Source organism: Agrilus planipennis, unplaced genomic scaffold, assembly GCF_000699045.2.
Source record: "Agrilus planipennis isolate EAB-ADULT unplaced genomic scaffold, Apla_2.0 scaffold157, whole genome shotgun sequence".
Taxonomy (NCBI): domain Eukaryota; kingdom Metazoa; phylum Arthropoda; class Insecta; order Coleoptera; family Buprestidae; genus Agrilus; species Agrilus planipennis.
In genome coordinates, this window is record NW_020438947.1 from 669,847 (window position 1) to 687,690 (window position 17,844).

Genomic DNA, 17,844 nt, shown 5'->3' on the forward strand with positions numbered 1-17,844 from the left:
TTTGTCGACCAAACGAAAGTACGATAAAAAACTTATTTATTTTAGTGCAAGGGGATTCTCTATACTTGTGCAAATAACCATCCGGCCGACTCTGTCGTTACTATGAAGGTCGTTCGGATGATGAAGGAGAGCATAAGAGACACATTGGCGAAACTTTCCCGCAAGTTTTGCTGAAGAGGTTTTCAAAGTGACAAATTCCGTCAAGAGCAGGATTCCAATTGAGGAGTACCTTAAACGTAATCTTCGAAACCATAAAATGTTTGGGAATCCCTAAGCTCCCGTACCGTTGAAGGAATTATCAATGCAAGGTGATAATTTTTTAATTCGAAACAACCAAGAACAGGTATTGCTAATGATTCGTTGACGTTGTACTTCTCAGGAGATTGGTCGTTAACGATTGGACCAGAATCGGAGAGGTGTTTGTTTATGGATAGTCGCCATATCCAAATTAACGAGGATGTGGGAAGGATTACCCTTTTTGCGACGGATAACCAATTAGAATGCCTTTCCAATGCGCCTTCATGGTATATCGACGGAAACTTGTCCTTGACGCTGCCTTTTTTTCAACAGGTGTACGTTGTCTGGGTGAAGGGTTCCGGAGTTTTTGTAACCGCAGCCTACTCAATTTTGGAAAAGAAAACGGAAGCGAGTTATAAGGCCATGTTCCGCTACCGTGTCAAAGAATGTGAGCGCAGAAAGTTATATCGAGATCCACAATAAGCTTTCGTCGATTTTGAAAAGGCAGCGATAAATGCCGTAAAGTTCGCAATAGGAGAGTATATTATAATAAGGGGTTTCTTTTTCCATCTCTGTCAAAGTACCCATAGACAACTGCAACAGTTTGGCATGCGGAATGAACATCTCAACAATTAGAAGTTAAGTACCTTCGTCGGAGTGACCTTCCTGTCATAGACAAAGTCGACAAAGCTTTCTCAGAAGTAACCCGGATGATTACTTTGATGGGATGTATGCAACTGGATCATACAGGAGGGTTGGAAACCAGGAGGGAGGTGTTAGTTTCCGAATTGTTCTACCGCAGTCTCCACCTCAAACTTGGAATGTACATGCTGCCCCTATATCTGAAGGTGACAAAACGAATAACAGTACTAAAGGCTAGAATAATCGTTTTAGCCATCTGGAATAATTAAATACGAGACCATTATTTCGTAAAAAGCAATCGACAAAACTGCAAGAAACACTTTAGGGCTCTGTGCATGGAGTCAACGCAAAGTACTAGAAGTATGGAGTACTTTATGAAATATCGCGTCCAGTTTAAATTCGACTAACTGTACATATTGTTTTATTGTGTATATGGTATTTATTGTATATATATATATATTGTAGTTATTATATGTATTGTTTTAGTATTCATAGAATTGTAGTGCAGGTGGTCACTATAAGAAAGCCAATAACTTGATTTTTTTAAACCATATGATAACTTCTAAATTATGGTGATTTCTATAGTAGGAAGAAAATTCGGGATANATATTAGAACTATCTATACAAGATTATCCACAAAATTGAAAACATTTTCCAGTGTAAAACTTTTTGGGATTCTAATTCTCCCGCTCACATTGGAGAGATGGCGCCATCTGTTCGGGCTGCAACCGCTCGACTCATTCGCGTCCGCGCTATTCATCTTGTTCGACCGTTTTATTCAACTTTGTAAAAGCACAAGTTTTTCTTTAATAAATCATCTGAGTTCGATTCCAAATATCGTTGTCATCATTGTTCCGACCTGAACCACTTGCTTACGCAATTCTCAACAGGTTATGGGCCCAGTCTAATCGGAACCTCACGACACGCCGAAAGCTAATCTCAATTTTTTTTTCTCGCGCGTGTTGTAAGTGACGGTTTCGTGCCACGAGATTGTGCAAGACGCTGCTTTACACCAACGAGTGAACTTCACGACAACTAACATCGGACTACAAAATGGCTTTAAGCATGATGAACTCCACGCGAATGAAAAACCCTCACAAAAGACAATTATGACACCTGGAAAATCCTGGCTGAATCTGTTGGTCAACAATAATCTATGGGAGTATGTCAGCGGTGAAACGCTGATGCCGGAACCAGCCGCCGCGAACGCCGACGCTATCAAAGAATGGACGCGACGAGACCGGAAAGCAAGGTCGCACCTTATATTATCAATCGGCTCGTTCGATATAACACAAGTTAAAGATTGCCGAACATCTAAAGGTGTGTGGGACAAGCTCGAAGGCTCCTTTGCATCGAAAGGACCCGCACGCAAAGCCACGTTGCTGAAACAGATCAGCAACCAGAAGCTGCGCGACGGAGACGACGTTCGCTCTCATCTCACGTCCTTTTTCGATGCCATCGACAAACTAAAATCTATGGGCGAGGACATAAAAGGAGACCTACCCACCATCATGCTGTTGAATACTATTCCGGAATCGTACGACTATTTTCGATGCGCAATCGAATCGAGGGACACGCTGCCACCCGCCGATCTTCTCAGGATCAAAATCATCGAGAAAAGCGAGGCCAGAAAGCAGAAACTGCAGAACAACTCCAACGGCGCATATGTTGCTCGGCAACAGTCATCCAAACAACAGGCCCTAGGCAAGCAGCACAATAACAACAATAACAAACCACGTCAGAACCAGGACAAGAGGAGTCAATTCAGGTGCCGCTACTGTAAGTACAAGTGTTACGTGATAGAGGAGTGTCGCAAAAAGAAACGGAAAGTTGGTCAGAAGGGCAACCTGACGGAAGAAGATGTCTACTTTGCCGACGCACGAACCTCTGACCACTCACCCAAGGCAGTCGCAATCTCCAGGAGGTGGTGCCTCGACAGCGGCGCAACCTCTCATCTGTGCAACGACGATTCGCTCTTTTTCAACACTCAACGGGTCAACTCAGGTCTTCGCCTTGCCAGCAGCTCCACCACGGCAATCAACGCTATGGGTGACGTCATGATTTCAACACGCATGGGTAAGTCCGACAAGTCGATAACTCTTCGAGAAACCTACCACGTGCCGGATCTACGCACAAAACTTATGTCCGTCGCCAAGCTCGTGGACAAAGGAAACTCCGTGATCTTCACGAGACACGGCGCAAAAGTTGTCGACAGCGATGGCAATCTGAAGATCCAAGCAAAGCGAATTGGAAACCATTTCTACTTGAACCAGGACCCTCAGGAAGCCAATGCCGCATCAGACGCCGCATTCTCGCTGGTAAAGTGGCACTGTCATCTTGGACATCTAAACTACGGTGACCTCAAGACACTCATCAACCAGGGATACATCCGCTAACCGAACGTCGACACCAAGGGACCCGCTCCTTCTTGTGAGACCTGCATCGCGGGTAAGTTTACATGCCTGACATTTTCTCAACTGAGAAACTGCAACGAAACCTCTTCAGATCATTCACACGGATCTCTGCGGAAAAATGTGCATGCAGTCTCAGCGAGGAGCCCTGTATCTGCTGACCTTCACTGATGAATTCACTCGGTGGACCGATGTTTACTTTCTCCGTAGCAAGGATTAGGTTCACGAGGTCTTTCCAGAGTAAAAGACCCGAATTGAAAACCAGACAGGCCATAAAATTAAATACCTGCAATCCGACAACGGTGGTGAGCTCTGCAACGCCTGGATGGATGAGATTCTGAGAAAATCAGGAATCCAGAGACGTCTCACCACTCCTCACACGCCGCAGCAGAATGGAATCGCCGAAAGGAAGAACATATCCCCCGTCGAGATGGCCGGATGCATGCTCTTGGAGTCAGGTCTGCCACCCTTTCTTTGGGCCGAAGTTATCGCTGCAGCGAATCACTTTTGCAATAGGTGTCCCACCGGAAGCCTGAACGGAAAAACGCCATACGAAAAGCTCAGTGGTCGTGGTCCTAACCTGATTTACCTACGAAGCTTTGGATCCAAAGCGTTCGTGTTGGACAAACAACCAGGAAAGGGCTCTGCAAGGAAGACTCGTTGGGTACTCCGACACTTCCAAGGCGTATATGGATTCCCGGTGAGAGGAGCATTCAAGTCTCCCGAGACGTACGATTCGTCGACAAATTAAATTCATCAAACGAATCCTCGGACATCATCGACGAGGACACACTCATCGGGCGAACCAGGGCATCGGGCATCACGGGAGGCACCATTCCACTCGGCACCACCATCATCGGAACCAGGGAGAGAGAAAACCACGTTGCTCCAAAGGCCGCGAGGCCACTGGCTTCAGCAAGACCTCGTGCCGTCATCGACGCCAACAACCAGGACCGACGACCGCAAGACCAGGCCCAAGTCCACGAAGAGAAACCTCCAGCTCGTAAACGTACAGCAGGAAGGCCTGCGAAACTGAAGACCGGCCGTCCAGGTAGACCGAGCAAGATCTACCAATACGTTGACGAAGCTAAACTGTATCTCCTGATCAATCCAACGAAGACAAAATCTCCGACGACGACGATACGGAACAAGGTTTCAAGGGATTCGAACAGCCTACTTGCTCTGAAAAAGAGCAACCAGATTGCTTCACCATGCACTACGAAGACAATCCACAGTGGCACGGCATCGAATTCGCCTTTTTCTGTTCCGAGATTCCTCTCTCCGAAGCCATTTCTGGACCTGACAAGGAGGAATGAAAGAAAGCCATCGCCGCCGAGACTCGGAGCATGCTCGAAAACAATTCCTGGGAGATAGTCGATCGGCCGACCGATCGGAAGGTTATCGGCTCACGTACGGTCCTGAGGAACAAATACCGCAACGACGGTACCCTCGAGTGACGCAAAGCTCGCATAATCGCCAAAGGATTCAACCAAATCCCCGGCATCGACTTCTACGAGTCTTACTCTCCCGTCGAAAAGCTCAGTTCGCTGAGACTTCTCTTCGCCTTGTCCGCAAAGCACCATCTCGCAGTTACTCAACTTGGCGTCACCACGGCGTACCTGTACGGCGACATCGATGCCGAGACGTACATGGAGCCATCTGAGTTACTGCTGTACTCTCTTGACATCATCTCCAAGATGGATCCAGATCAGCGTATCCGAGATAAAGTCGCGATGATGCTCGCCATAGTTCGCAAAGGAAACCAAGCGACATTCCAAACAAGAGTTTATATAATTAGTTACATCATCTTTAATTTTGTGCCAAGTTAAGTATTCTTATATCTTGTTTAGAGTTTCAGTTATTCCCTTGTGTCCAAAAGCAGGTGGATTGTGATGCATTTTGATAATATCTCGTTTTTCTGAAAGATCACCGGAATATTTGTATGTGGAAGAGATTTGAATTCCAAATTAGGGTCAGTATTTAATTTGTCGCGCAAATAATTTATCATGCGTTCTAATTCTTTACTTGAATCGTTTTCAACAATGAATCTGATCAAATCTTCTTTCTGTATTAAAGTATGAATCACAAATAAACTTTCAAATAGATCTCTCTGATTAGTGGAGTTGTCGACTATATAGGTTAGATTTGAATTAGATATGGAGGGTTTTAACTCTAGTTTGCCTGATACTATTGAATTTTCTGTGTCGCGTAAAATGTAATGGCAATATTTTAAATTATCCATCATGATTAAAGCTTCCTAATTATGATTTCTGTCTTGGAATTGTCCTAATACCGTTTGTTCGTTTGGATAGTCTTTCTCATAACTCACGTAGGAATCGAAATCTATACCTTCTGGTAAATTTTGAATTGAATGACGGGCCATATTAATTTTAATTCGTGATAAGGCGTCAGCGTTCGAATTACATTTTCCCGGTTTATAAACAATTTCGTAGTCGTACTCTTCAAGTTTTAACCTCCAGCGTACTAATCGCGAGCCTGGGTCTTTCACTGAAAATAGCCAAGTTAAGGGGCGATGGTCACAGATGATCGTGAATTTTTTAAATAATGCCTGAAGTGTTTAACAGCCCAAACGATGGCCAATAGCTCTCGTTCTATAGTGGAATAGCGGGTTTCCGCGGGGTTTAGGGTTCAACTTGCGTATGCTATCGGTAAACCATTGTTAACAGGACCTTGACTGAGTACAGCACCAATTGCATAGGCGCTAGCATCGGTTGTTAGAATAAAATTTTCATTAAAATTGGGATATTGTAGTATTGGTGCCGAAATTAACTTTTCTTTCAATGTCTTGAAAGACACCAATTGTTCATTTTTGAATTCGAATGGGATATCTTTTTTCAATAATGCAGTTAAGGGTTTAGCTAATTTTGCGTAATTTGGAATGAACATGCGATAATAGTCAGTAAAACCTAAAAAGGATTTGATTTCTTTAGGATTTATTGGAACAGGGAAATCTTTGACAGCATTAATTTTGTTTGGGTGTGGTTTTATACCTTCTGTAGTAATAATATGGCCTAAAAGTTCTGTCTCTTTCTGAAGAAATTCGGATTTTTCAGGTTGGATTTTGAGATTATGTTATATTATATTATCCTTTTAAAAACGTTTCTTAATTTATTACAATGATCCTCAAGCGAGTTTCCAAATACTACAATGTCGTCAAGATAAACAAGGCATTGTGTAGGGGTTAAACCAGTCAAAATCGTGTTCATTGCTCTTTGAAAAGTTGCCGGTGCGTTAATCAGACCAAATGGAAACCGAAGCCACTCATAATGACCGTTCGGTGTAGAAGAGGCAGGTTTTGCAATGGAGGGTTGATGAACCTCTAGCTGATGAAATCCACTGGTTAGATCCAAGGTCGTGAAATATTTAGCATGCACGAGATTGTCTAAAATTTCTTTGATATTGGGTAAATAGTATTTGTCCGGAACTGTAATTTTGTTTAAGTTTCTATAATCTATAACCATTCTCCATTTTCTTTCACCTGAACTATCAATCTTTTTGGGAACGATCCAAATAGGGGAAGAATATGGAGAGTGACTAGTTATTATTTTTTGTTCTAGTAATTTTGAAATTTGTTTGTCTACTTCTTCCTTGTGACAGTTTGGAAAACGATATGTTTTTGTATTAATGGGATTTTCATGTGTGGTTTTAATTTCGTGTTTAACTAATGACGTGAAAGTTAGGTAATCTCCTTCTAGATAAAATATGTCTGAGAAATCGTAACAAAGTTTTAGGACTTCATTCCGTTCTTCATCATTAAGGTGTTCAAAACGAAGATTTTGTTTAAGTAATTTGAACCTATCGTTAGTTTTATAATTGTGTACCTGAAATGTGTGTTTTGGTATTTTTTCTAAACAAACTTTATTAATTGAAAAATTTAATTCTTTATCGGTTAAATTAACGGCGGTTGTAAAAATATTACTGTTTTCATCTACCTTTACTAAACATTCTGGAATTAATAATTTATTTTCTGTATTTAATTTAGGTAAAATTCCTTCGGTGCCCGGTGTTAAATTAGTTTTTATTCTTATTACTTGTTCTGATCGAGGTTGCAAGTTCACACGGTTAACGATCTTTTGTTCCTGTTTCAGCAAAATCGGTATCTTACTGTTGTCTGCAAATCTAATGTAGTTACTTTGTAAATCTAAGTTGCAATTTAGTGATTTCAGAAATTCAATGCCTAGGATGCCATCCAGAGATATATCTAATGGTGAAACATGAAATTTTATATCTTTTCCTTTGAATGTTGTGGTGATTGAACCTACTGTTTTAAATGAGTCAGCGTTAAGTCCTGAGATTGTTATTCTATCGTTTGTGTTTATGAACTTCTTGAACTCAGATTTGTACTTTATAAGGTTAACGGAGGCGCCGGTGTCAATTAACAGCGTAACTGGAATATTTTTTACTTTTGATGAAATGTATGGTAATATTTCGGTAATAATTTTAGTGGTATTGATTTTAAAGGTACAAAGGTTTTCAAAATTTGAGGGATTTTGATTTAATTGAACGAACAACCCTCTTCTGTTTCGTTCGTTTTCGCGTTTAAATGATTTTCTTCAATTTCCTCATTGTCGGAATCATCAATTTCACTTTGATCGTTTGCAATTTCGCATGTTTTGATCTTGGATGATTCTGAAGGGAAACCTTTAAAGGGTGAGCCCGAAAAACTGGGCCTAGAATGCTTATCACTATAACGTGAAAATTTCGAGGTACTGGGTTGCTGAGAATCAAAATTAGGATTTATTCGAGAATCATTAGTTGGTTCTCTTTTTATAAAAGGTTTTTTAATAGCAATTTTATTAGCTGTGTTAATGCTTTTTTGGGTTTTAAATTGAGTATATTTTTCTTGGTCATCTCTTTCTTTTAGTCTTTTGTAGGCTACGAGTGCATGAGAAAAAGCTACTTCGAGTGTTTCAGCTTTAGTATGAGCTATTGAAATTTCGACATCTTTAGGGATATTGTTTAAGAAAGTGGTAGTAGCGATTTTATCAATAAAATCGGAAAGAACTGTAATAGGATCTGAATCATCAGAAATGTTTTCGGTAGCGGATGCTGTAAGATCGTCTCGTATTTTGGCGATCTTATTATACGTATCTTTGATTGAAATTTTATTAGAATTTCGAAACATTATTAAATCGGATATTAAACCTTCGGAAGAACGTTCTAATCCAAAATTTGTTATCAATGCTTTTTTGATATTTTCCCACTTATCATAGTGTCTTGCTAAAATTATGCGTCCTGCGCGCCCTGACAAACGATTAAGAACAATTCTCAATAGGTATTGCACATCAGAAATTTTCGCATTTTCAAAAACGAAGTCTATCGTTTCTACGTATTGGTGTAACGGCACGTTATCACCATCGAAATGAGGTATTAATTCTAAAAGTTCTCTTCTAGAATAATTTGCATTTTCCTCTAATTCAAATGAGGTTTCCGAAATATTAGGATTCGACATTTTATAAATGTTTATAGAGAATGATACTTAAAAAAGGAAACTACTTTTTAGAGAAAAATTGGTACAAAAGGGGTAAAAGGAAGTGGCAAATAACTTAGACCACCTACCTTGAATATGCTGCTACGGCGAAGATCACCAGGTAGCCAAATCTCATTTGTCCTCTGCGGAAGAAAGTGTAGGCGAGACCAATCGTCTTCTTTTTCGAAACGTCCGGGTGTCCGTAAGAGGCGAAAGGCTTCTTGGGAAACACACTTAAAAATTCGTCAGTCCACAAAAAGTCACGAAACACAGAATGTTATTTAAACTGTCCGTATTCGACTGTCCACAATTGGGCCACGAAACACGGGATGTATTTAAATTGTCTGTTTTCGCACTTTTTCTTTCAACTTACGAATTAAACGGACCCGAATATCCTACTGACTGCGCCAAATGTTATATTCCAAAATTGGAACAAAGACTTTTTAAAAAAGTTTATTAATACAAAGTACAAACTATACTAGGTCTAGTCTTAAGCTAGAATAACTACTCTATTTTATGAACGGCTTTTATAAACTATAAGCTGTAAATGCAATGTCAGCAAAAGATGTCTTTATGTATCACGCTATATCTTGCCTTAACATATAAAGCCGTTCAATCCTTTGTGAAAAGCTGTAATGCGTGTCAAAGAAAACAATAGGACTAGATTCGCAACCTATTTTTAAAAATAAGTTTACCGAAACCTTTATCAATAAACCCCACAGATAATAAAGGTTCTACTTGAAAGAAATATTTGTATACATTTAACACCAAGGGAGATTGTGACAGAGAATGGTACTAATTTTACTTCGAAAGTTTTTGCGGAATTTTTAAAACAACTAAATATTAAACATACATCAAATCCTCATATAGATATCAGGCCGTTCACTCAGACAGAGTAAACTAAACTAAGGCAATTATTTATCTAAATTCATTAACAAACATCAAAATAATTGGTGTAAACTATTGTCTTGCGCACAATATGCGCTAAGAAGCTGTTTCGATGAGCTTAAGAAAATAAACTTGCACTTAGGCATTACTCGTAAGAGACTTCGAATAGACGTACGTTTTGAAAATATTTCCCACTTTTATGAACTCTTACACATTACTTATTGCTTTTTTAGGAGTACGTTGACTTTAAAAATTGAAATTCTATTAACGTTGAATGAAATTTTTGATATATATCTATCTTATCCAATACCATTAAACTTTAGAAATAGTACATGTGAGTTCATAGAAATAAAAAATAATATTGTAATAATTAACTCCTTAAAAGAAACATATTTTACATTAAACGAAAAAGATTTTTATAAAAAGCTCCAACGATTGAATAATGACACAGTAATGTTAAGACAAAGTCCAATATAATTTAAGGTCCAATCGCCAAAAGATTGTGAAGTGCTCTATTTAATGAAAAACTAAATCTTATCCTGAAACATATAGGTAGTATAAGAGTTTTAAGACTTACAAATCCATTATTCATTAATTTAGCAACAAAACATTTCAAATTACTGTTATAGGGATAATTGCGTTTACGATAATTGTAGACTACGTACTGATTTAACTATTTTGGAATAACCCAAAAATTATTCAACGAAAACTCATTTTCAACTAATAACCACAGAAAATAATATTTCAATTTTTACAAGTGTCAAAACTTGGAAAAACCATCGATACAAAAAATATAAACTATATAGATTTAAAATGGCTTCACAATTTTGAGCAACAAGGGTACAAATGGAAAACTGCGTATGAATGGCTGTACCTACAACTTATACATACTGTGTAGTTATCATAAAAGCTGACGTTGTAGCAAACGGAGTTCATTTAAGGTAAGAAATTTTATATCTAACAAATGACGAATAAATTTGTCGACCAAACGAAAGTACGATAAAAAACTTATTTATTTTAGTGCAAGGGGATTCTCTATACTTGTGCAAATAACCATCCGGCCGACTCTGTCGTTACTATGAAGGTCGTTCGGATGATGAAGGAGAGCATAAGAGACACATTGGCGAAACTTTCCCGCAAGTTTTGCTGAAGAGGTTTTCAAAGTGACAAATTCCGTCAAGAGCAGGATTCCAATTGAGGAGTACCTTAAACGTAATCTTCGAAACCATAAAATGTTTGGGAATCCCTAAGCTCCCGTACCGTTGAAGGAATTATCAATGCAAGGTGATAATTTTTTAATTCGAAACAACCAAGAACAGGTATTGCTAATGATTCGTTGACGTTGTACTTCTCAGGAGATTGGTCGTTAACGATTGGACCAGAATCGGAGAGGTGTTTGTTTATGGATAGTCGCCATATCCAAATTAACGAGGATGTGGGAAGGATTACCCTTTTTGCGACGGATAACCAATTAGAATGCCTTTCCAATGCGCCTTCATGGTATATCGACGGAAACTTGTCCTTGACGCTGCCTTTTTTTCAACAGGTGTACGTTGTCTGGGTGAAGGGTTCCGGAGTTTTTGTAACCGCAGCCTACTCAATTTTGGAAAAGAAAACGGAAGCGAGTTATAAGGCCATGTTCCGCTACCGTGTCAAAGAATGTGAGCGCAGAAAGTTATATCGAGATCCACAATAAGCTTTCGTCGATTTTGAAAAGGCAGCGATAAATGCCGTAAAGTTCGCAATAGGAGAGTATATTATAATAAGGGGTTTCTTTTTCCATCTCTGTCAAAGTACCCATAGACAACTGCAACAGTTTGGCATGCGGAATGAACATCTCAACAATTAGAAGTTAAGTACCTTCGTCGGAGTGACCTTCCTGTCATAGACAAAGTCGACAAAGCTTTCTCAGAAGTAACCCGGATGATTACTTTGATGGGATGTATGCAACTGGATCATACAGGAGGGTTGGAAACCAGGAGGGAGGTGTTAGTTTCCGAATTGTTCTACCGCAGTCTCCACCTCAAACTTGGAATGTACATGCTGCCCCTATATCTGAAGGTGACAAAACGAATAACAGTACTAAAGGCTAGAATAATCGTTTTAGCCATCTGGAATAATTAAATACGAGACCATTATTTCGTAAAAAGCAATCGACAAAACTGCAAGAAACACTTTAGGGCTCTGTGCATGGAGTCAACGCAAAGTACTAGAAGTATGGAGTACTTTATGAAATATCGCGTCCAGTTTAAATTCGACTAACTGTACATATTGTTTTATTGTGTATATGGTATTTATTGTATATATATATATATATATTGTAGTTATTATATGTATTGTTTTAGTATTCATAGAATTGTAGTGCAGGTGGTCACTATAAGAAAGCCAATAACTTGATTTTTTTAAACCATATGATAACTTCTAAATTATGGTGATTTCTATAGTAGGAAGAAAATTCGGGATATAGGGCTGTGGCCTAAATGAACTGTTGTGTCCAGACGTTTCATCAGCTACTGCGGCTGACATCCTCAGTGGTAGTGCTGCGTTGACAACGTGAACGTAGATTATATCTCGAAGTCTCAACAGCGACTGGGTGAAGAGCTGAAAAAGTAAACTTTTGGGTGTTTCATTCCCACCAGCCAGTAATGCTGGTGTGCAGGCAGTCCCTCCGGACAACGCCGGAAGGTAGCTCGGAAGGCCCTCTTCAGCCTACTTTCAGGAATCGTGGGAACGGGTGGGAATGATGAGACGGACGAAATGAAGATAGAAGAGAATGGAAGATTATCTCTGGAATATTACTGCCCCAGCATTTGCTTAATCCAAGGAAACCACAGAAAGCTTGGACCAAGGCAGACGGACCCGGAATCGAACCAGCGTCCTTCCGAATGCTAAGCAATGGTCTAAACCTCTAGGCCATGCCGCTCGGTGTGATGAGTTGGCTGATCACTGAAATTTATACTGTGGTGCAGTGGGAGGGGCAGGGGAGTGGGAGGGGCAAGAGAGTGGCTTTGTCGGCATCAGCGTCGGCTTGACTCATCCGATGAACGCTCGGTGTATTCTAATGGCTTGTCAGTGTGTTCGGCGCTTTCTGCGTAGGTTTCTTTAGCACTGGGTACCATACTTAATCAAACGAAGCCCTTCTTCTTTTCTGTTAATATTAATCGGATGTTTATAAATTTCGATAGCTTCTCTATTCAAGTGAGCGTAATATTGCGAAGTTGTAGATAAAACCGTAGTTCCGTCGTGGTTAATAACATGGTTCGGGTCTCCTATTAAATGCTCAGCTAGGGTCGCTTTCTCAGGTTGTAGAAGTTGACAGCAGCGTTCATGTTCGGCTATTCTTGTTTTGGTGCTGCGTTTTGCGGTATCAATGTAGACTCCTTCGCAGGAACAAGGGATTCTATAAACACCAGCGGATGTTAAAGGGTCCCTAGGATCTTTAGCTGATTTTATTAAGGTTCGCAGCTGTTGTGTGGGTTTTGAAGAAGGTTCTGATGTTATGACGCTTCAATAACCCGATGCGATCCGTGACCGTTTTAATATATGGTAGGGAGGCGAAACCTACGGGTGGTGGTTGAGGTGTCTCCGGTGCAGTTTTCCTGGAATGAAGGGCACGTTTGATCTCCTGTGACTTATAGCCATTGTATTTAAGGGCTTGACCTAGATGGCGGAGTTTTTGATCTAAAAGAGAAGCTTCCCAAATATGATTAGCTCGATGAATAAGGGTTTTCAATATGGCTTGCTTCTGCGCTGGGTAATGATTGAGGTTTTTATTGAAGTAACGATCGGTGTGTGTAACCTTGCAATACACAGTGTGGCCCAGGGATCCATCGGATTTTCTGTTGACAAGTTCGTCTAGATAGGCCAGTTTCCCATTGTTTTCTTTCTCCATAGTGAACTAAATACTAGGGTGAATAGCATTGATGTACAGTAAAAACCTGGCATGGGCTTCTTCTCCATGACTCCAGACAACGAAGGTGTCATCTACATAACGAAACCAACATTTAGGTTTCAGAACTGTAGAGTTAAGCGTTTCTTGTTCGAAATGCTCCATGTAGAAATTGGCGATCACTGGACTAAAAGGACTCTCCATAGTACCCGGTCTGCCTGTTCGTAAAAGGTGTTATTCCACTGCAAATATGTAGTCGTGAGCACGAGGCGGAAGAGAGCAGTGATGTCTTCAGGGAAGATCTGCCGTATGTATTCAAGGGCCTCCTTGACCGGAACCATAGTGAAGAGGTACACTACGTCAAAACTCACGAGCATGTCGCCGGGTTGTAGATTCAATGTCTCCAATCTCTCGATGAAGTGGGTAGAGTCTTTCACGAATGAGTCGCTCATGCCTACATGCGGCTGTAAACGTTTGGTGAGATATTTTTCCAATAAAAAAGTGGGTTTCACTTATGCAGAACATCTGTTAGATAATAATCATAACTTCAACTTACAAAATTCTTCATAGATATTATTATAGTAAATTTTCGTATGGAAAAGTTTTTATTAAATTATAAAGTAAGCAACCCATTGAACATGTATTTTAAATCAATTTTCTTGTATTTATATACTTCACATAAATCATCATAGGAAATTACCAAATAAACTTTGAGTGGTTAGGTAACTAAAAGAAGTGTGATATTTATTTTAGTAACAACTGTAAAGATCCCTTTATTAAAAATTGAATTTTATATTTGACAACGTATAAAAAAATCGAAACCAGTACCAATTAATCATTGTAAACACAAAAATTAATGCAATGTAAACATAAGTATAAACTCAGTGTCCATGTATTGAAGCGGTGTATTTCTGGTACACGAAATAAATATAAATAACAAATCAGCAAAAATATAAAACAAAATTTAACTATTATAATTAAATAGGCTGTAAAATATGTTTTGCCCAAAAGCAAATACCACCGAACGAAGCTCTACCGTGTCATACTAATACGAATTTTTATGTTTATTTTGAGATGTAACTACTTCAACATGTTATGCAACAGGGAATTTTATATATTTAAAAATTGTTTATAATTACATTAATGTAATATTAAAAGTGGAATATAAGAATTCAGAATGGCTACACATCAATTCAACTATAGTTAACTAATAATTTAATAGTATAATAAAAATCTTGGCCTACCTTAATAGATAATTGGGAAATGGCAGGAAACTATCACAAACTGTGAAGATGGTAAGTCGTCTCACCACCCTTCATCTTCGTGATCATGGATTCGACTCGTCACTCGACTACTTAATCCCGCTATTTAAATGGCAGGTGATTTAAGAAGTTTGTCGGTTTGATATAAATTAATTTTTTTCTTCTTTTTAGAGCATTAAAATAAAAGCTTATTTTTAAAAATATTTTTTTACCATTATTTTTTTTTAAGTGCAATAGTATATTCGCCACTTATCACTTAAATTTCTTTGTTTACGAAATGGTGTTGTGATGTGGTATATCTATACATAAATTAAGCCTCCGTAAACATCTGCCTGACGGTTCTGATTTTTCATCATTATTGAGCAATATTGTCATGTCGCGTTTCCAGGCGGATTTAGGCACCGCGGTGCAACTTTTACCAAACTTCATAGAAGCGTAATTTATTGCCTTCGATAAACCTGGGCTTAGTGTAGTGTGCACGTAGGGAATATTAAGTTGTTCATCGGTTGAAGTATAGAGGCAGCCAGATGTTCAAGCAAAAGCTCGATGGGACATAAACCCTAATAACGGTAATGGTCACCAATATTTTATGTGCACCTAAAATATACGGAACACGCAAAAAGAGAAAGTAGGGTTACAATAATATTGTTTGAAAAGTAATGCGAACAGTACTTTCCCTTGAAATAGGCTGTCAACAAAACAAAACCGTTTGGAAGTGAATTATATTTATCATTCAACTCCCTGTACGTGAGAAAATAGACTCCGTTCTGAAAAAATCACGTTATCAAAAATGACATTCCAAAATATCTACTAGGATATACATAATATTATGCTTAGTTCACTTGTTGTACAGTAGAAATACACCTGCCAGTACGATTCAGACTATTGAAAACACGCAAACAATAAAGTCATAAACAATAAATTGTCAAAAACCCATACCAGTCAACAGGGATATTAAACAGATAGACTCGCTTAATCCCCTGTTGCTTAACATTATTATGGATGAAATAATAAAAGAGGTGCGTTTTTGTAAAAAATATAAAATGGGTGTCAGAAAAGTAAAGATTGTTTGTTACGTAGATGACGCTATGTGTGCCGAAAATGCAAAAGACTATTAAACCTTTAATCTGACGAGAAAAATGTTTTTCATTATTTCATACAATGAAATCCTTGAGGAAAGTTTAAATGCGCATTGTGTTAGTAGTATAATAAATGACACAAGGTATTATAATTGTAATTAAAAAAATAAGTTAAATTAGTTTTGGTTGATTAGCTATTGAAGGTCAAATAATATGAATGCCTATATGTATCATGACTCTAATAATACCATGTGATTATTGAGTATACCAAAATACGAAATAATGAATTCACAGCACTTATGTTTTCAGTCAGGAAAAAGTATATCAGTAGTCTCAATTTAACAAATTTCATTTGTGTGCGTTAATTATATGTGTAAATAAGGAATAATTTGTGGAATAAGGAGGAAATTTTTGAAGAAATTATTAGTTTTTAGGGATTTTAAATGAAACTGNTTTGATCATTTGCAATTTCGCATGTTTTGATCTTGGACGATCCTGAAGAGAAGCCTTTAAAGGGTGAGCCCGAAAAACTAAGCCTAGACTGCTTATCACTATAACGTGAAAATTTCGAGGTATTGGGTTGTTGAGAATCAAAATTAGGATTTATTCGAGAATCATTAGTTGGTTCTCTTTTTATAAAAGATTTTTTGATAGCTATTTTATTAGGTTTGTTAATTCTTTTTTTTGAGTTTTAAATTGAGTAAATTTTTCTTGATCATCCCTTCCTTTTAGTCTTTTGTAGGCTACGAGTGAATGAGAAAAAGCTACTTCGAGTGTTTCAGCTTTAGTATGAGCTACTGAAATTTCGACATCTTTAGGGATATTGTTTAAGAAGGTGGTAGTAGCGATTTTACCAATAAAATCGGAAAGAACTGTAATGGGATCTGAATCATTGGAAATGTTTTCGGTAGCGGATGCTGTAAGATGGTCTCGTATTTTGGCGATCTTATTATACCTATCTTTGATTGAAATTTTATTAGAATTTCGAAACATTATTAAATTGGATATTAAACCTTCGCAAGAACGTTCTAATTCAAAATTTGTTATTAATGCTTTTTTGATATTTTCCCACTTATCATAGTGTCTTACTAAAATTATGCGTCCTGCGCGCCCTGACAAACGATTAAGAACAATTCTCAATAGGTATTGCACATCAGAAATTTTTGCATTTTCAAAAACGAAGTCTATCGTTTCTACGTATTGGTGTAACGGCACGTTATCACCATCGAAATGAGGTATTAATTCTAAAAGTTCTCTTCTAGAATAAGTTGCATTTTCCTCTAATTCAAGCAAGGTTTCCGAAATATTAGAATTCGACATTTTATAAATGTTTATAGAGAATTGTACTTAAATAAAAAGGAAACTACTTGTTAGAGAAATATTGGAACAAAAGGGGTAAAAGGAAGTGGCAAATAACTTAGACCACCTACCTTGAATATGCTGCTACGGCGAAGATCACCAGGTAGCCAAATCTCATTTGTCCTCTGCGGAAAAAAGTGTAGGCGAGACCAATCGTCTTCTTTTTCGAAACGTCCGGGTGTCCGTAAGAGGCGAAAGGCTTCCAGGGGAACACACTTAAAAATTCGTCAGTCCACAAAAAGTCACGAAACACAGAATGTTGTTTAAATTGTCCGTATTCGACTGTCCACACTTGGGCCACGAAACACGGGATGTATTTAAATTGTCTGTTTTCGCACTTTTTCTTTCAACTTACGAATTAAACGGACCCGAATATCCTACTGACTGCGCCAAATGTTATATTCCAAAATTGGAACACAGACTTTTTAAAAAAGTTTATTATTACAAAGTACAAACAATACTAGGTCTAGTCTTAAGCTAGAATAACTACTCTATTTTATGAACGGCTTTTATAAACTATATCCTGTAAATGCAATGTCAGCAAAAGATGTCTTTATGAATCACACTATATCTTGCCTTAACATAT

At 38.4% G+C, this 17,844-nt stretch overlaps 1 protein-coding gene across 1 annotated transcript; it reads right to left on the reverse strand.

Moving 5' to 3' along the window:
• Positions 1 to 13,108: 13,108 nt before the first annotated feature.
• Positions 13,109 to 14,010, reverse strand: LOC108739373. Its single transcript, XM_018473254.1, has 2 exons — positions 13,768 to 14,010; positions 13,109 to 13,567 (listed from the first exon to the last, which is right to left on the reverse strand). The coding sequence occupies exons 1-2, from the start codon at positions 14,008 to 14,010 to the stop codon at positions 13,109 to 13,111; spliced, it is 702 nt and encodes a 233-aa protein (XP_018328756.1).
• Positions 14,011 to 17,844: the final 3,834 nt, after the last annotated feature.